This window comes from Brachyhypopomus gauderio, chromosome 1 (genome assembly GCF_052324685.1).
Source record: "Brachyhypopomus gauderio isolate BG-103 chromosome 1, BGAUD_0.2, whole genome shotgun sequence".
Lineage (NCBI taxonomy): Eukaryota > Metazoa > Chordata > Actinopteri > Gymnotiformes > Hypopomidae > Brachyhypopomus > Brachyhypopomus gauderio.
This window is the reverse complement of record NC_135211.1, coordinates 48,713,064-48,733,570: the sequence shown is the minus strand read 5'-3', so window position 1 is coordinate 48,733,570 and position 20,507 is coordinate 48,713,064. Positions and strand designations below refer to the sequence as shown.

The window sequence follows — 20,507 nt, the reverse complement described above, 5'->3', positions numbered from 1 at the left end:
GGGAGGATCGCTTATCCCAGTGGTTCCCAAAGTGGGGCTATTGCAGGGGGGGCGCGGAGCTTGGAAGTAAAACATGTGCACATCAGGCGTGTAGTGTTTTAATTCGCCAACTATTGGCGATCGATTGCTATCGCATCATACACTCGCCACCCCTCCCCCCCGCTCAACAACTTACACTCGCCATCCCCCCGCTCAACAACTTACATTTAATAAAAAGTCGGACCTTGATTTCTACAGAAAGAAAATGCTAAAATTATGGCCAGTGCCGTAAGGTAAAGCATGTTGAAATATAGGACAATGTACTGCCATTTTAGAAATTGTCTTTGTAAATATGGGTCAAATATTATACATATAAGGAATACCATATTTTCTGGACCATAAGGTGCACTTAAAAGTTTTCGATATTCAAGTCTTGTGCTATCATTTCAGAATGGTGACTGTAGAGACGCTTCTCCCGGCTGTTCTTTACTCAATTACGTTTTACGTAATGTTCTCTGGTTAGTTTATCGCTGCCAGCGTACGTACTGTACACATTACGTATCTGTGTCAGGGACAGATTTTTTAATTCAGTGCACACACAAGGCGCACTGCTGATTTTTGAGAAAATGTAAGGCTTTTCTGCTTAAAGTCTGGAAAATTGTGTAGCGTCGGTCCACTGGGGGACGGCGCTACTTCCCATGAGCCCCCGCGGCTCCGTTATTGATACGTGTTATGTGTAAGTGTTATGACATGCTGTTGTTGATTATGGTTTTGATTGTGTTTTGTTAGTTTAAATCACCCTGTATTAGTTTGCAACAACTGGACGGCCCGAGTGATGGCGTCCTGCCAGTAATTTACTGTGAAGTTGGACTTTACAATAAAACGCTGTAAAATAATCATGGTTGTAATGTGTTCATCATAGAGATGGGATGTAGTTATTTACAGTAAAACAGTTGTTTTTAAAATGATTCACTGTAAATAGGTTTATTTTAAAAAGTTGTTAATTTTACAGTGCATTATTGTAAACTGTAAAAAGTCATTTTCTGTAAAAAGAACAGTTCTAAATGATGAAATTTACGGTTGTCAAAAAAGATACCGTAGTGTTTTTACGGTGAAGTTCTGGCAACCACAGCTGCCAGTCTTTTACCGTAAATTTTATGGATTTTTTTTTACAGTGCAGTGTAACGAACACTAGAATACAACCCCTGGCAAAAAGTGTGGAATCACCAGTCTGGGATGAGCACTCATTAACACATTTTATTCTGTAGAACAAACTCAGATCAAAAACATGATGCAATAATAAGTCATTCCAAAGTGCAACTTGTTGGCTTTCAGAAATACTAAAAGAAATGTAAAAAAAACATTGTGGAAACAAAGTAAATGTTACTTTTATTGAGCAAGGAGTTGTAGAATATCTCGGATGATGTATGCATTTTGTATGCATCATTAAATATTTATGCCACTTTATATGTATTAAGTGGCTATAGAATATTAGAAACAATGTTGTCTATCAAAAGTGTAGTAATTGTTTTACCTTTGTAATGATATTCAGGTACGAAGCCTTGTCTCAGCTACCAAAAACAACTTGAAGCCAAAGCTAAAAGCATCTCAGGGAGACGGTGGGATCAGTGCTGTAAACGCCTACAGGACAAAACAAGAGTTCACGTCACTTTTATACCTCTAGTCCTAGACACGGATGCAGACCTAAACTCTGCACAAAATAAAATCAAAATCAAAAACAGAAAATGCAAGAAATGTCGGCCCAAGAAGCTAAAGAGTTTCATTCCTGTGCAGACACACAAACTCTCACCTGAAGACCTTTTGTGTAGTCATGAGAAAGAAATACTTGTTATAGGAAAACCTGGAATAGGAAAAACAGCAGTTGTTCTTCAAATGCTCTCCCTCTGGTCCAGTAAAGACAGCAGGAAGTTAGACTACATGTTCTACTTTGATGAGAGTACATTTACCACTATCTCTAATCTCATCAGCTTGGAATCTCTTCTATTTGATATGTACCTGAAACCCCTAGAGAAAAACAGAAAGGAAGTATTACAGGATATAGAAGAAAACTCTGAGAACGTCATCATCATGTTTGATGGCATCAGTACTTTGGAGCACAACCCTATTACAAAGAAGATTATCGAGCGAGACCTTCTGCCTGAGGCGAAGATTGTGATCACATGCAGATCAGAAGAGGAAGATGAATTTCTTTTTTCACACAGGCACCCTTGCAGAGTTTATGTAAAAGGGTTCAGTGAGGAATCTATCAGGACTTACCTTACACAGATGATTGGTTCTACTCCTGAACTTCTGAATATTGTTTTGAACAATCAGGATCTTATCAGTCTTTGCCACGTCCCAATGTATGCCTTCATGGTGGTGTATTGCATTTCTTTCAGTGTCACAGCTCACAAGCATCCGATAACTGTTACAGAAATGTATGTCCACATCCTCCGTCAAGACTTAAAAAAGGCTGGGAGAAAAAATGCAGAACAAGTGGATAAATACATAAATGATGTCAAAGGACAACTTTTTCTCTTGATGAAAACTGCCTTTGCTGCAACTATGCAGAAAATTGTAAACATCAAAGATGCAGTCAGCAATGAGATTGAAATCACTCAATGTTTTCTACGAAAAATCACAATCCAGAACACTCCCACTTCTGTAAACAGTTTCTATGCATTTCTGCACAGTACAGTGCAGGAATTCTTCTCTGCATTGTGGCTGCTTGGAAATCCAGGTGAAATTGATGAGGTTCTTCAGAACTGTTTGACAAAAGAGCAAAAACACATGAAACATGTGATTCCTTTCCTCTGTGGGCTCCTCTCAGAACAGAACCTCAAACTGCTGAAGAATCTTTTTACAGAGGATCAAATCAGAAGAGCCTCTGATGGGATGTTCACAAAAGTCCTGAACACATTTCTACAGCCTCAGCCAAATGGGCAGCTTGGGGGCGATGATGATGAAGTCAGTGTTCTTCTCTTTGTGTGTCAGTGCTTGTATGAGTCTCAGTCCCCTGAAGCTTGCTTGCTCTTCCTGGAGAAAATGAACTATGATCTAGACTTGAGTGGAGAAGACCTTGATCCACATCAGTGCTGTGCAGTGTCTTATGTGATCAGCCAGTCCAGAGAAAAGCAGGTTCATCTGAGCTTGGAAGACTGCAGTGTATCTGACACTGGGATTCAGATGATTCTCAGATTCAAATCTCATTTTAGGTATTTATTTTTGGTTATGCTTTTAATTTTTATTTGTAGCCAAGTAAAAATGAACAACAATAATAATAATAATAATAATAAGTAATAGTAGTAGTAGTAGTATAACCATGATTTCCTTTTGTAGAGATAAGCCTTCTACTCTCTGCCATGTCTGGAGGTCAGTGCTGTGCTGTGAGAAACCCAGAGATTTCACAGCTTTACTGGATATTTGTGGGAAAGAGATGCACCTTCCTGTCCCTGGTGAAGCATCCATATTCTTGAAGGCTGAAGAGGTCATGAGTCAAGGGTCAGAGAAGATCAGCCTCCATCTCCACTGTACAGAAGATACACAGAGGTTCAGTGATGATCTCTGTAACGTGGTGGTCAAGGCTCTTCCATATGTGAAGTCCCTTAGGTGAGTAGTGAAGTCCTCCCTAAATGGCACTTATGTTTGTTTACATGCGGTATGGCAGTAGTAAACTAATTAATACATAGTGAGAATGAATTTGGTCTCTCAAGTGGAAGGTTGTCAGTGAGAATCCCAGTTCTGCCAACTACAGGGTTGTTGTCCAATGGCTAATCGTGCGCTCTGTTTCCAGCTCCTAAAAAAGATGTGATATGGGAACTGTCACGTTACGGTCCCCGAACCCTCCCTTTGGGCGTGTTTACGTTGTCTACATCTACTCGTCTGCGTCTGTGTATCTCCATGGGTGCGGTTGCGTCCTGTGATAATCCGTCTCACCTGTGGCCCATCTCGTCATCACGTGGGGTTTATGTGGTTTGTCTATTTAATGTGCGTTCGCGCAGTGTCCTGTGCTTGTCGTTGTCAGAGTCTACATGTTTGAGTCAGTCCACTTTGTATGTTTATTTGTTATTTGTGCGCTGTCGCACTATTCACTCATTAAAGTGACGTTCCACGTTGAATCTGTGCCTCGTCCTTCGCAGTCCCGTGAGCGTCACAGGAACACTATTATGTTGCTTGTACTGATATTGAGCAATTTAATATTGAATCTTAAAAATAATTTATAGTTTGTCTAGAATAATTGTAATTACTTCCATAACCCTAGTTTCATAACTTCCATAACCCTGTTCAATAGCAGGAGAAAGGCATCTTGGTATCTGACTACAGAAGCTCCAGTAGCACAATGTATATTAACTGAGAAACTTATACCTGCTGTGACACACTTTCCCTTGAGTGTAATGTCAGGACAAACCAGCTGCGGTATTCCCCAGTAACCTGAAGGTCAAAGAGGTGGGCAGTCATGATAGTCATGGTACAGCCCCTGACCCCTCCCTTCGGGCGTGTGTATGTGTAGTCTGCATCTGTTTTTGTCTATATATGTACTAGGGATGCAAATGATTAATCGACTTTAGATTAATTGTCGATCAAGAGGTTACTCGATCAAAATGTATTAATCACGATTAATCGTTAGAGAGCGCTCCTGTAGTAACTTGAACAGAGCGTAAGAACGAGAGGTAAACACGTGTCGCGAAAGTCCAGAGTGGAAAATAAAATGAAGCGGGCGAAAAGACGTGTGGTGTGGGACCATTTCAACATTGTTAATTTAGGCAAAGAAGTCAAATGTTCTCTGTGTAATGCGGTATTGAAGTACAATAGTTCCACTAGCTCACTCAATTATCATTTGAACACCGTGCATGCAGCTGTCCTGCATGGCACCAGTGCACCTGGTCAACCTAAAATCACAGTTACATTGGGAAGGCGAGCATTTTCGAAGCTCGCTACGAAAAAAGAAGAGTGAGCTAAAAACAAAGCTAGCTACTGTTACTGCTGTAGCCCTTACAACAGATTGTTGGACGGCTCTAACATCAGAAAGTTACATTACCGTGACGTGCCACTACACTGACGAGAACTGGCAGCTAAAATCTGCAGTGCTGATTACGACGAACATGTCGGATAGACACACCACTGACAATTTAGCTGACAAGCTCAATGATGTTGTGGAGACTTGGGCACTCTCCTGTAACGTTACAGCATGTGTTCACGACAACGCTAGAAACATTGTCCAAGCATAGGCTCAATAATATTCTGTTTGACTCTCTATTTAATTTCTTCTTTTTTTGTCTAATGTTTCAAATGCAAGAACTGAGCCAGTCCTTAATTTATTCCTTTTTTAAATGAAGAAAAAGAATGTATTTTGTTATACCATAAAAATTTCGTAATGCATAATTACTTGAGCAATATATCATATAATACAATATAATTATCATAATATAATATATACTTTTTGCACAAAGTGTTTTAACTATTTAGCTGATATTTTTAAAAGCCCTATTGAAACACTGAAATTCAGGTGAAAAACGTTGCTTATCAATTAATCGAAAGTCGGTCGATAAGATCAATCAACTAATGATTAATGAATTAATCGATAATTTGCATCCCTAATATGTACTTCCTGTGGGTGTGGTTACGTGTGCGTGTGTTCATTCGTCGCACCCGTCTCGTTACTGAGATGTGTTGTACTTGGTTCTGGTTTACGTCTAGGTATTTAATGTGTCGATGTTGTGCTTGTCGCTTGTCTTAGTTTGAGTCAAAGTCCCTGTTGTGTTTGTGAGTGTTCTTGTCTATAAGCACTACCTCGCTATTTAAATAAACTTGTTCATGTTAAAGAAACGGATACGTCTCTGTGAGGACATTCTTCCCTGATCCCCTCATTACAGCCTCATCTGTTTCCTCTGCTATCATGCTGTTGGGTGATTGTAATATTCATGTTGACTCTTGCTGCGAATTTTCTTCTGAACTCATGAATATTCATAAATTCATATAGCATGTTGATTTCCCTTCTCATATTCATGGTCACATTCTTGACCTGTTTTGGTCTTTTGGTTTTTTGGTTCAGACCTCTTCTTCCTCTTACATTAAGCAGTTTTCACACAAAGATTTGGTCACACATTACAAAAGTACTGTCTCTGTAAACTACTGTCTCTTGATAATTGATAATTATACTCCTCTCAAAACTATATTAATCCCTGGTACTCAAACTTACCACGATTCACCTCAGAGCTTAGACGCAGACACTGTACAAGAAAATTGGTTTCACGGTTAATTTCTCACTCTTTGCTGATTATAGGGACACACTGCCTCTTCACTTCTTGTAAATACTGGCAGTCATAGGACAAAAGTTCTCTTCATTACCATAAATACATATTCAACGTGTCACGGTATGACGGGCCCCCTACTGGTCGCCTCCATCCACAGCGGCAGTTGTCTTGTTGTTGTGTTCGTCCCTCAGGTGGGCGGGGCCCGCTATCCGTCTCATCTGAGGGTCATTTGTTTGTCTATATATGTCTTGTCTTTGTACCAGCTGACGGCTGGTCATTATATACCTTGATTTGGATCGTGTCACGGGTTTTCGGTTTGGGCACTTACTTCATTAAACCCTCCTTTTTCCCTGAGACTTGACGTGATTGCTTCCTTTTTATTTCACACTCCCTGCCCGTCACACAACGGCTCTCATCACCCACCTGTTACACCCATGCCCAGTGGCAAATCTTTTAGTATTATTTTCAGGAGAAAAATAAATAAATACAAAAAAAATAAATACAATTGTAGTATTCATAAGCATTTCCCCATGTTAACTCAATCCTGTCCTTTAACACCTGATAACTGTCCCTGAGTCTTTTAACACCTGCATCTTCATATCTATCAGTTCTTACACTGTCTGAGATTCTTTCTAAATCTTCATGTTCATCTCAGCTTGACCAACTCCAGCTTCTATTCTCAAATCTTTTGCTACTGGCATTTGTGCTTCTGTTACAGATCTGATTAACCTGTGTTTCTTATTAGGTACTGTCCCACCTTCTCTTAAAATAGCAGCTGTCACTCCCACACTAAAGAAATAATCATTGGATAATTACAGACCAATCTCCAGCCTACACTTCCTGAAGTTGAAGTTCCTAGTTGAAATCATCTCTGACCATGTTTGTGTTTATCTGCAGTTTCTCAGCACCATCATATATGGAAGTAAGTTCATCCAGGCTTAAGATGAAGTCAATACTGAAGATTTGTGTGCATGCAGCTCTCTACAAGAAGGAAAACATACAGGTTGTTGTTCCAAAAGTAGCTGTCCTGTCTGAACATGACTCAAAGGACTTTCTAATGGATCTATACTCATATGTGAAGGACTATGAGGCTCAAACAGGCAGCAGTGTCTTTCCTGTACTGCAACCGCTGTACAGGTCTTTTCCTGTCTGGTACACCATGTCTAATGTGTGGTCCATCAATCTCATGGAAAGAAAGGCCTCACATTTTCTAGAAGCTCTGAAAGTTCAAACAGCAAAGAAACCAGTAAACGTGTGGGGCTGGTCAGATGAAGAGAGTGAGGTGAGGAGTTTCCTTCAGTGTCTGCCCTACATCTCCCAGCTCAGGTGAGTGTTTTGAAGATGAAATGCTGTTGTGCAATAGGCCTAGATAAGGAATAAGAAAAGACAAGGATCAGATAAGGAACAAAACAACATGTACGTGGAGGAAACAAACTAAAGTTCGCAGCACTGAACCTGCCTCAGAAACACACTTTACCTGCAGTACAAGTCATTAACAACTTTAATCAGAGCTTTTTCCTGCTATGTGTAACTCAGAAGCTAGCTTGTTAGTGAGGAACGTGATCCACTGTCTCATTCTAGGACACTGGCCATCAAATGGAAATGGATATATAATGGTGTAAATCCAAATGATGAAGGTGGGAGGAAGATGATGATTCAGGGCACAGCTATAAGTTTCAGTTGTTTAAGATGTTTTTACTTAGTTTAGTATGGAAGAGATATTTTTAAGCAAAATAATTTCTGAAAATAAGTTCATATAATAATACAGTTATATATTGCAGCAATATATAACAGTACTTGTAGTTGGGCAAGTGTGACGCTTGGCACAGGGAGACGGACGAGACATGGGTCCGCTGGTTTTGACCAACAACGTCACTTTTATTTGCAGACACTAAGCGCAGACAGCGCACAGATAACGAATAACATGAAGTTACACTTAACTCACGTATGACTCAAACAACGACGAGCACAGGACACTGCGCAAACGCACATTAAATAGACAAACCACATAAACCCCACGTGATGACGAGACGAGCCACAGGTGAGACGAATCAGCACAAGACATAACCGCACCCACAGAAATACACAGACACAGACGAGTAGACGCAGACGACGTAAACACATGCCCAAAAGGGAGGGGCCGGGGACCTCAACGTGACAGCAAGGATGAATCTTAAACTTAATTAAAAAGTTAATACCTAAAAGCTTGTTAGTTGTGATAAATTTTTTTGGTGCAAGGAGAACTGAACCCTTGTATATCTTAGAATATAAATATTCTATCTCCTCTATATTGAATATATGCAATGCAAATGCAAACAAATTCCTATTATTTAATGTAAATGTGCATGTTTGTTTATCTTGTATATTCACAGCTTGCACTTTTGGATATGGGTGTGTGTTAATGTGTATTTATGCTGTGTTTATTGTGTATTTACTGTAAGGGACTATACACCAAAGTTTTTCCCTCTCCCGTACACCTGTGTTAAAGTGGTGTTAACATTAAAAGTGATTTCATGTGGTATTTATTTGATTCAATTTAATTCAGTTCATTTCCATCCTCTTGCAACAGAGTTTTGTGGACTGGATTTTATGAAGAAGAAAATAAAATGTGCGCCATCCAGTTTCTGCTGAAGCTGATTGTTACAGCAGCAGAGTGTGATGCAGCTACAGGAGAGAGTTTCACTAAGCTGCTGACATCTGTGTGCAGCTACACAAACTTCCCTTTTGGAGATGACGTGTCCATTAAATCTTCTCAGTGTGATTTCCTGCTGGATCTGTGCTCACATGTGAAGGACTATGAGACTCAAACAGGCAGAAGTGTCCTTCCAGCATTACAGTCAGTGTACCAGTCAGCTCCTGCAGTCTGGAACATAGACCTCTCAGAGAGAAAGACCTCCCTCTTCCAAGAAGTGCTGAAACTCCAAACAGTGAAGAAACCAGTAAAGCTGAGAGGCTGGTCAGATGAAGAGAGTGAAGTGAGGAGTTTCCTTCAGTGTCTGCCCTACATCTCCCAGCTCAGGTGAGTGAGATGTTTTTATATATACTACATATTAGAGGTGACCTGCAATAGTCGCTGATTCGACTATAGTCGACTATACCCCCTATAGTCAACTATGAACGTCATAGTTGAATGTACCATTCTAACTGCATGGGGGTGCCCAAGGATGCTGCTAAGCATTAGTTGTTACATGAAATGTCTTTGTTTTCGTTATATATAGCCTTTTGTCAAATAAAATCACCCTAATTTCTGTTAATAAATATTTTTAAATATTTAACAAAAATTAACAATAGGCATATTCCTTACTACACATTAATAAATCACACACTGCAGTTGCACAATCCAAATGAGTGGAGCTGAACCCGCTACAGGATAGTCAGCATCTGCTGAGATTATAATGGATACTAAAAAAACTTCAAAAGTTTGGGAGTGTCAGGAATGGCAATCACGCCCGTGACCGCCAGAGGGCGCCATCACCCGAATATTGATCCGCACACCTGAACCTGATCGGCTACTCATACACGCCCTACTTAAGGACTCTGCTCACACAGACCAGTGCGAAGTATTGCCTCCCCGTGTAGCATTACCAAGCCGTATTTACTATCCTGTCTGCATTCCTGGTTACCGATCCTAGCTCTGCCCTCTTGTCTTACGCCTGTTTGCCTAGCCCTTCTGTACCTCTGCCTGCTGCTATTGGACTGTCCTGGTTTTTTGACTCTCTGCCTGGTTTTTTGACTCTCCTTTTTGCCTTGCCCTTTTTGTACTGTTGCCTGCCTTCCCTACGGGGTCTGCTCAGTCCTTGTGTTTGATTAAAACTCCTGTTATTCTACCTGCGTATGGATCCCTCACTACCTTCGGGTACGCCACCGTTACAGGGAGTATTTTGAAAAAGATAAAGATGAATCAAACAAACTGCAAAGTGCAAGTTATGTCATCAACATCTTTCATTTCGCACGGCAACTACCAACATGGCATACCATTTAAAACGCATAAAGCGAAAAAAAAACAGTTCAGCCGTTTGTCGTTTCGGTCGTGTTGTCTCATTCTCATCGCAGTGCGTCTCGGCTAGTAGGCCTATAAACATTTTTTGTTGTTGTTTGCTTTTTGAACCCCGTTACTTGAACCTTTCCTTATAATTTTTTTGCTGTTGTGTGACAATTTTTTTTATATTTCAGGCAGGCAAATTTTATTTAAAATATCTTTGACATTTTGCACAGTGCCTGTCTGACAGTTCGATATGCGCACTGACGGTGACTTTTTTTTTGTTAATGTTCTCTAACTGTGACATTCGTGGGTCGACGAAGGACGAGACACGGAATCCTTCTTATGACGGACATCACCTTTTATTTCACTTGACATATTGCGCGTAAAGCGCACGAAGAACATGAAACAATCACAGATACGTGTCAACTATTGACAACGACGAGCACAAGACACTGCGCAAACGCACATTAAGTAGACAAACCACATAAGCCCCACGTGATGACGAGACGAGCCACAGGTGAGACGAATAATCACAAGACATAACCGCAACAACGGAGATCCACAGACGTAGACTAGGAGACGTAGACAACGTAAACACACGCCCAAAAGGGAGGGGCCGGGGTCCTCAACGTGACACTGTTACGCTTCGTCGCCGATCACGGCGGTGACGCGTTGGTTTAAACGTGATGAGGACTCAAACGCGACCCACTGAAACGAACGGCAAAAAACAGCCAACTGAAACCTCCGCGAATGCGGGAAAAACTAAAACAAAAAACCCAGAGGTAAACAACAGAAGAACGACACGGAGAAACTCGACGTGTGTACAGACCAGGTAAGCAAACAAACAAAAACACGCGGAACGAGATACAGCGCGTCTAATAAGGAAAAAACGGGAAAACGAAAATCACACGGAGAAAGCCTCAACGTGTCAGAAAGAGAGGAGAAAAAATAAGAAACAAAAGACGAAGCTTTGGTAACAAGACCTACAGCTTCTACCTGGTTACCTGCCAGTCTGTCAACCAAAACACTAGAGAACAAACTGACGTAGAACAGAGAGGAAAAGACAGAAGGTGAAACAAACAAACCTGAGAACACTCAGGAGAGAAACAAGAGAACGAGAGAAACGTGGAAACAGTACGAAGGCAAGAGAAACTGGCTTAGGCTGTGAGTGCATGGAACAACAAACAACTTCAGCAATGAGTTGCTGAAGTCGCTTGTATTAAATAGGCAGCTTAACAGCTGCAATCTATCAGGCTTGATTGCCCCTGGTTCCAGCTCGCGTGCTCCGCCTAGTGGCAGCAGGAGGCACGCGCCTGGGTCGAACCCTGACAGACACTAACGTTTCATTTAAAAATAAATAAGTAAATAAGTAAAAGCTGAATAACGGGCAACACGGTGGCTTGTTGGTTAGCACGTTTGCCTCTCAGCACTGGGGTCTTGGGTCAAGTCCCTATCTGAGTGGAGTTTCCATGTTCTTCCCGTGTCTGCGTGGGTTTCCTCCGGGGTCTCCGGTTTCCTCCCACAGTCCAAAAACATGGAGGTTAGGTAAATTGGCATTCCCTGACAAATTCTCCCTGAGTGTATGTCTATGTCTCTTCATGTCCATTAAAAAGCAGTTGTCTGAGTGTGTATGCATGAATGTGTGTGTGCTTGTGTGCCCAGTGGTGGATGGTGCTCTGTCACTAGGGTCTGTCCTCTCTCCCCTTCCTGCACCCCATTCAGTCCCCCAGGGGGCTGTGGATCCCAGTTGAGAGTACGCTGTGCGCAATTGGCTGCCGCTTCTCGCCGGTATGTGTGATTGGTTGTGTAAGAGTTGTATTTAAAAAATTGTAAATTGTAAAGCGACCTTGGGTATCTAGAAAGGCGCTATACAAGTTGAAAGATTCATTCTTTCATTCATTCATAAAAGCAGTTGTCTGAGTGTCTGTACATGAATGTGTGTGTGTGCTTGTGTGCCCAGTGGTGGATGGTGCTCTGCCACTAGGGTCTGTCCTCTCTCCCCTTCCTGCACCCCATTCAGTCCCCCAGGGGGCTGTGGATCCTGGTAGAGAGTACGCTGTGCGCAATTGGCTGCTGCTTCTCACCAGTGTGTGATTGGTAGTGTAAGAGTTGTAGCTGTATTAAAATTGTAAAGCGACCTTGGGTATCTAGTAGGGATGCACCGAAATGAAAATTCTTAGCCGAAACCGAAAACCGAAAATGAGGAAACCAAGGCCGAAAGCCGAAAACCGAAACACCGAAATACATTATGCCAATTATTAGTAACATTGGATTTATGGCTAACCTCACTAAAATCAAGGCATTGCTTTTCAAAGTATAAATCAACTACAAAATTTGATTTGAAAATATTTATTTAGCACTGACATTACAGTAATGCATATTATAAAATAAAATTAGTGGTGGGCCGTTAACGGCGATAAAGCTGACAATGGCCGACCACTAATTAAATTTAACTCGCTTGCAGACCGTTTTTATCTGAGAGGATAAATATATGTATTTTATACGAGTTAAATTAAATTATAACTGACTGGCCTGAAAGATAAATATAAATTCTCTCATAAAAACGTGACGTGAGTTGCAACAATATTAAACAGCTCAGGTAAACTCGGCTCGGCAAAACATAACGGGGCTCAAAGTGCTCTATTAGCCTACGAAATCCCTACGACAGAGAACGGCTGATCGTCTAAGGCAGCGAGTTCCATAATTTTTGGTGTAATGTCCTTTGCCTCTGCGCCATCACTGGAAAAATTTTGCTAGCTTTATCCAAATAAGCGCGTGCAGGTGGCGATTTTTGCTTGCGTCATCACAGCACATTGTTTCGGCTGTGTTGTTTCGGTGATGAAAGTATTTCGGCCGAAAACCGAAAATGCAAATTTAAGCCATTTCGGCCGAAAAATTTCGGTGGCCGAATTTTCGGTGCATCCCTAGTATCTAGAAAGGCGCTATATAAGTTGAACATTCATTCATTCATTCCTTCATAAAGCCAACCTACCATGTTTATTCATTTATCTGAGTGTTTTAGGTTTTTACTTTGAAGTGGAAAAAAGTCCTGAATGAGAACGGGATCCCGTTTAAGGTGCTGTAGATTTAAAAAACCCTGATTCGACTATTAGTCGATTAAAGCTAAAATCTGACTAATCAGATTTGACTATGAAAATCCTTAGTTGAAGACGCCTCTACTACATATGTTCTGTAGTTCTTATATTACCTGAACTTCTGTTGGTTTGCAAATTTTCACTCTTACACTAATTACATTTCTGTGAACTGTATATCTTTGTAATTAAAGTGATTCTGTTGTAACATCACAGTTCATTATATCCTGTTTTCTGATAAATGACATTTTCATGACATCTTTGCTGTTTGTCAATTTTTAAACTTTAATGCCTTTTAATACTTGAAGAATATTATGCAGGGCAGTCAAGTTTGTAAATCCTTCTTGATATGTATTGAACAGAAATAAATGGGTTAATTGTGTTTGTAGGTTTCTTTCACTACATAATCAAACAGAATCCTGTAAGAAAAAAAGATTTCTGCTGAACTTGAGTCTGCAAGCAGCTGTTCATCAGAGAGACACTGTTAAGAGAACTATAGAGGAACTGATGTCACATACAAAAGATAAAGAAGATTTCCTGCTGGATCTGTACTCACATGTGAAGGACTACGAGACTCAAACAGGCAGGAGTGTCCTTCCAGCATTACAGCCAGTTTACCAGTCAGCTCCTGCAGACTGGAACATAGACCTCTCAAAAAGAAAGACCTCCCTCTTCCTAGAAGTGCTGAAACTCCAAACAGTGAAGAAACCAGTAGAGCTGAGAGGCTGGTCAGATGAAGAGAGTGAAGTGAGGAGTTTCTTTCAGTGTCTGCCCTACATCTCCCAGCTCAGGTGAGTAAGAAGCAGGTATAATGTTTATATTGAGTTTTTTTCATTAAAAGTTGTGAGTTGGGTCGTCTTTATTTAGTGTAGAGTAGGGATGTAAATTATCGATTAATTCATTAATCATTAGTTGATTGATCTTATCGATCGACTTTCGATTAATTGATAAGCGGCGTTTTTCACCTGAATTTCAGTGTTTCAATAGGGCCTTTAAAATTATCAGCTAAATAGTTAAAACACTTTGTTCAAAAAGTATATATTATATCATGATAATTATATTGTATTATATGATATATTGCTCAAGTAATTATGCATTAGGAAATTTTTATGGTATAACAAAATACATTCTTTCATTGAAAAAAAGGAATAAATTAAGGACTGGCTCAGTTCTTGCATTTGAAACATTAGACATTAAAAAAAGAAGAAGAAATTAAATAGAAAGCCAAACAGAATATTATTGAGCCTATGCTTGGACAATGTTTCTAGCGTTGTAGTGAACACATGCTGTAACGCGACCGGAGAGTGCCCAAGTCTCCACAACATCATTGAGCTTGTCAGCTGTGTGTCTATCCAACATGTTCGTCGTAATCAGCACTGCAGATTTTAGCTGCCAGTTCTCATCAGTGTAGTGGCACGTCACGGTAATGTAACTTCTACAGCAGTAGCAGTAGCTAGCTTTGTTTTTAGCTCACTCTTCTTTTTTCGTAGCGAGTGTGTTAGAAATTCTGAAACCCTTAAGTGGTGAACACAATAACAATCTCAGAAGCAGTTGGGTTAGATAATAAGGTACAATGATTTATTTTAACATAACATGGATTAACCCTGAGATCTCAGTTACAAACACACCAGGTGTCTGTCGCAGAGAGCTAATTCCCCACTCCGAACTCTCATCCTTTATACCCTTGATCATCAATACACACAGTGTCCATGAGGTGAACACGATGTGATTAACTAACTGTGATTGGACAATGCATGACCTAATTAACACTGATTGGACAGATGCATATGATGCATGCCCCCTCCACGCTCAGCATCCTCATGATGGCGTGGCAGACTGAGTGTCGCCGTAGTTACGTCCAAGGTGAGATTAGGCGTCTCCAGCGAGGTCAGTTTAGGAACACCAGAAGAATATCAGATCAGACCTTAGCCGAGGTCATCCAGAGAACACACACACATCTCAGGCCTACTGAAGTCACGCGGATGGCTTTAGTGCCATGATTAACACACATATGTAAAAACCCTACTTCTAATGTGTTTAATGTATACTAAGAAAACCTGACATAAATGGAAATCACCAAATTTCCATCACAGCGAGCTTCGAAAACTCTCGCCTTCCCAGTATAGCTGTGATTTTAGGTTGACCAGGTGCATTGGTGATATGCAGGACATGTACGGTCCTCCCTGCATGCACGGTGTTCAAATGATAACTGAGTGAGCTAGTGGAACTCTTGTACTTCAATACCGCATTACACAGAGAACATTTGACTTCTTTGCCTAAATTAACAATGTAGAAATGGTCCCACACCGCACGTCTTTTTGCCCGCTTCATATCTAGCCCAGTCGGCGACTGAGAGTCTTCGTGAGCCCGCGTCGCCGATCAGTCATGTAGTGTGAAAGCCACAACAACTGAAAGACTCGCGATTACAGCACGACCAGTCGTGTAGTGCAAACGGCACAAAAACCTGACGACTGAAAAGTCGTGTAGTGTGAACCGGGCTTAAATTGTTATTGTAAGTTATTTGGATGAGAGATTTTGCTGACTGTAAATTAATGAAATGCTGCTTTGTCATCTGTTCTGAATGTGAGCAGTGCTCAGACCTGTATAACATGATGACAATGTGGTGTGTTTACTTTGTAGGAGTTTTTGTTCTGTCTGTCCTAGTCCACAAACACATAGAGAAAAACAACACAGAAGCAAAGATAAGTTATAGAGGGTGTGGACACTGTAATAGACATCAACTATCTGACCAAATTATGTCATTTCAGTGTCCCTGTTATTACTTTGTATTTTTACTTTTGTATTTTATTTTGTGTGACTCTGTATTCCAACAGGTTTTATTATGACGAAGTAAAGGGAAGATCTGCAGTGAAGTTTCTGCTGAAGCTGATTGTTACAGCAGCAGAGTGTGATGCAGCTACAGGAGAGAGTTTCACTAAGCTGCTGACATCTGTGTGCAGCTACAAAACCTTCCCTTTATATGATGATGATTATAATTATTTGAAGGTTCATATTTGTGATTTCCTGCTGGATCTGTACTCACGTGTGAAGGACTATGAGACTCAAACAGGCAGGAGTGTCCTTCCAGCATTACAGCCAGTTTACCAGTCAGCTCCTGCAGTCTGGTATATAGACCTCTCAGAGATAAAGACCTCCCTCTTCCTAGAAGTGCTGAAACTCCAAACAGTGAAGAAACCAGTAGAGCTGAGAGGCTGGTCAGATGAAGAGATTGAAGTGAGGAGTTTCCTTCAGTGTCTGCCCTACATCTCCCAGCTCAGGTGAGTGTGAAGCTTTTATACTAAATATGTTCTGTAGTTCTTATATTAACTGAACTTCTGTTGGTTTGCACATTTTCACTCTTACACTAATTACATTTCTGTGAACTGTATATCTTTATAATTAAAAGTCTGTTCTAACATCACAGTTTATTATAGCCTATCCTGTGTTCAGATGAATGACATTTTCACAACATCTTTGCTGTTTGTCAGTCTTGAAACTTTAATGCTGTGACGGTGGGGTCGCGGCGAAGAACGAGACACACAATCCTTCTTTGTTTCGTCACTTTTACTTATTGCGCAAGACAGCGCACAAAGAACATATAATACGTACACACAGCAACGTGTACACAGTAGACATTGACGAGCACAGGACACCGCGCTAGCGCACATTAAATAGACAAACCACATTAACCCCACGTGATTACGAGACGATTCACAGGTGATACACATATTCACACGACATAGCCATTACCACGGAGATCCACTGACGCAGACAAAGCACGTGGACTACGTTGACACACGCCCAAAAGGGAGGGGCCGGGGTCCTCAATGTGACAGACGCCCCCTCCAAGGGCACTACCCGTCCCGGGGTGCCAACAGGACAGAGTGCCCCGAACCCACAACGATGGGTGGATCCGACGCGCTCAGTCCTGCGTCTGGGAGGTGACCGCCCTCGGCGAAGCGTCCGTCACGAACCACCTAGAACCACCTCCCTGGGAAGACCGGGGAGAAGACGCTGGACACATTAAACGGGACAGAAACAAACACACAGACTGGCATACTCACACAAAGAGGCACAAACGGGAACAGGGGATTTGGCAAACACACGGGAAGACTAACGAACACTGGCACAGACAAACACATAACGGGCGCCAGGCTGCACGCCAGGAGGAGAGCAAGGAGGGGAGAGAGATCGGGAGCCGCAGTGGTCGGTCCTCCGCCAGGCGTCGCTGCGAAGCCTCTGTTGGGAGCAGCGTGGCTGGCGGACGCGCCTGGTGCAGCGCGGCTGGCTTGAGCGCCTGGTGCAGCGCAGCTGGCTTGCGCGCCTGGTGCACCGCGGCTGGCGTACGCGCCTGGTGCAGAGCGACTGGCGTATGCGCCTGGTGCACCGCGGCTGGCAGACGCCCCGTGCGGGCCGTTTGGGGTCTCCCCGTCAATGTCCATGTCCTCCGTCCCCCGGCTCCACTCCATGGACTGCTCCGGGCTGCCACCCCGGGAGTAGTCTATCGCGCTCTCGCCAGAGCGATCGGAGTGTGGACGACGCTCCGCACTCCCCTTAACTGTCCTAACCGACCTCACCGAGGAAGGCGGACTGTCCTCCTCCTCCTCCGTATAGGAGTCCTCCTCCGTCTCACCGTAGTCCGCGGTGGGCGTGGAGCACCCCAACGGAGGGTAGTCCTCTTGCTCCTCCACCCCGGTAGGAGTGGAACCCACGGGCGGAGGGAGGTAGTCGTCTTCCTCCGACTCCTCCTCCTCTTCCTCGCCGTGGTCAGCGGGGGAAGCCTCACTCACCGACGGGGGGCAGGCTTCCTCCCCCTCCTCTCCGTAGTAGACAGTGGAGGCGTCGCACAATGAGGGAGGGTAGCCCTCCTCGTCGTCTTCCGGCTCCTCCTCCTCAGAGTCTTCGGCCCTGAACTCGCTCTCCGGGGCGGACTGGGTGGCGCCGACGACGCAAGACCCCACCCACAGAGGCGAGAGGGCGCGGGCTGGAGGGGCGTGTCGTTCCCTCCATATGCGGATCGCGCCCTGGCGGAAGAGCTCCGCCGTCTCGGGGTCCCGGTTCTCTAGCCCCCGGGCCATGGTCAGCTGGTAGGCGCACACCGGGTCCTCCTCCAGCTCCTCGAGCGACGGTGTAGTGTCGTGTCGCGGGGAGGGGTCCTCCTCAAGCTCCTCCTCAGGCATCACCCCCTCCCCATAGAGTTCGGGGAAGCTTACTCGTATGGGCGAGGGCTCCCGGGAAGACGAGGGGTGTCGCTCCTGCCACACCCGCACCGCTGTCCGGTGGTACTCCTCTGCCAGCTCGGGAATAGCAGTCTCCCGAGCCGCGCAGAGCAGATAGGAGCACTCCGGATCCGCCTTTAGCTGCGCCAGCGTCGGCGGAACATCGCGGCGTGAGGGAGAGGACGAAGGGCGTTGATGCCGCTTACCGGGCTTCTTACCCTTCTTCCCCTTGGCTTTGTAGCCTGGCATCTTGGGTGTCTCACGGTGGCTCGTCAATCTGTGACGGTGGGGTTGCGGCGAAGAACGAGACACACAATCCTTCTTTGTTTCGTCACTTTTACTTATTGCGCAAGACAGCGCACAAAGAACATATAATACGTACACACAGCAACGTGTACACAGTAGACATTGACGAGCACAGGACACCGCGCTAGCGCACATTAAATAGACAAACCACATTAACCCCACGTGGTTACGAGACGATTCACAGGTGATACACATATTCACACGACATAGCCATTACCACGGAGTTCCACTGACGCAGACAAAGCACGTGGACAACGTAAACACACGCCCAAAGGGGAGGGGCCGGGGTCCTCAACGTGACACATGCCTTTTAATGCTTGAAGAATATTATGCAGGATAGTCAAGTCTATAAAGCCATCTTGAAATATATTGAACAGAAATAAATGGGTTAATTGTTGTGTTTGTAGGTTTCTTTCACTACATAATCGATCAGAATCCTGTAAGAATAAAAAAAGATTATTCCTGCTGAACCTGAGTCTGCAAGCTGCTGTTCATCAGAGATACACTGTTAAGAGAACTATAGAGGAACTGATGTCACATACAGAAGATAAAGAAGATTTCCTGCTGGATCTGTGCTCACGTGTGAAGGACTATGAGACTCAAACAGGCAGGAGTGTCCTTCCAGCATTACAGCCAGTTTACCAGTCAGCTCCTGCAGTCTGGCACATAGACCTCTCAGAGAGAAAGACCTCCCTCTTCCTAGAAGTGCTGAAACTCCAAACAGTGAAGAAACCAGTAAAGCTGAGAGGCTGGTCAGATGAAGAGAGTGAAGTGAGGAGTTTCCTTCAGTGTCTGCCCTACATCTCCCACCTCAGGTGAGTGAGATGTTTTTATAAATACTACATATGTTGTGTAGGTCTTATATTAACAGAACTTCTATTGCTTTGCACATTTTTCACTCTTACACTGATTACATTTCTGTGAACTGTATATCTTTGTAATTAAAGTGTTTCTGTTGTAACATCACAGTTTATTATATCCTGTGTTCTGATGAATGACATTTTCATGACATCTTTGCTGTTTGTCAGTCTTTAAACTTTAATGCCTTTTAATGTTTGAAGAATATTATACAGGATAGTAAAGTATATAACGCCATCTTGAAATGTATTGAACAGAAATAAATGGGATATTTGTTGTGTTTGTAGTTTTGTTTCACCACAGAATCAAACAGAATCCTATAAGAATAAAAAAAGATTATTTCTGCTGAAACTGAGTCTACAAGCAGCTGTTCATCAGAGAGACACTGTTAAGAGAACTATAGAGGAACTGATGTCACATACAGAAGATAAAGAATATTTCCTGCTGGATCTGTACTCACGTGTGAAGGACTATGAGACTCAAACAGGCAGGAGTGTCCTTCCAGCATTACAACCAGTTTACCAGTCAGCTCCTGCAGTCTGGCACATAGACCTCTCAGAGAGAAAGACCCCCCTCTTCCTAGAAGTGCTGAAAATCCAAACAGTGAAGAAACCAGTAGAGCTGAGAGGCTGGTCAGATGAAGAGAGTGAAGTGAGGAGTTTCCTTCAGTGTCTGCCCTATATCTCACAGCTCAGGTGAGTGAGAAGCTTTTATACGTATTACATGTGTAATGGTTAAGATGAGGTTTTTTCCTTCAAGTTTGAGAGTTTGGCCACTGTCTTTGTTTTTGTGAGTGTCACTGTGAGTGATCAGCAGA

The 20,507-nt window shown here is 42.9% G+C and overlaps 1 protein-coding gene across 16 annotated transcripts in view; it reads left to right on the top strand.

Annotated features, from left to right (window-relative positions):
- The window catches only part of LOC143523348 (uncharacterized), a 75,112-nt gene that overhangs the window by 15,223 nt on the left and 39,382 nt on the right, over positions 1 to 20,507 (top strand). For 10 of the 16 annotated variants that reach the window (XM_077017741.1, XM_077017776.1, XM_077017768.1 and 7 more), the window contains 8 exons: positions 1,532 to 3,194; positions 3,319 to 3,588; positions 7,131 to 7,559; positions 8,803 to 9,252; positions 13,697 to 14,098; positions 16,142 to 16,585; positions 19,240 to 19,647; positions 19,978 to 20,385. In XM_077017741.1, the coding sequence (XP_076873856.1) occupies positions 1,532 to 3,194; positions 3,319 to 3,588; positions 7,131 to 7,559; positions 8,803 to 9,252; positions 13,697 to 14,098; positions 16,142 to 16,585; positions 19,240 to 19,647; positions 19,978 to 20,385 (4,474 nt within the window). Of the gene's footprint in view, positions 1 to 1,531; positions 3,195 to 3,318; positions 3,589 to 7,130; positions 7,560 to 8,124; positions 8,275 to 8,802; positions 9,253 to 13,696; positions 14,099 to 16,141; positions 16,586 to 19,239; positions 19,648 to 19,977; positions 20,386 to 20,507 lie in introns of those variants that run through there. The other 6 variants (XM_077017815.1, XM_077017791.1, XM_077017799.1 and 3 more) reach the window with 6 other exon arrangements.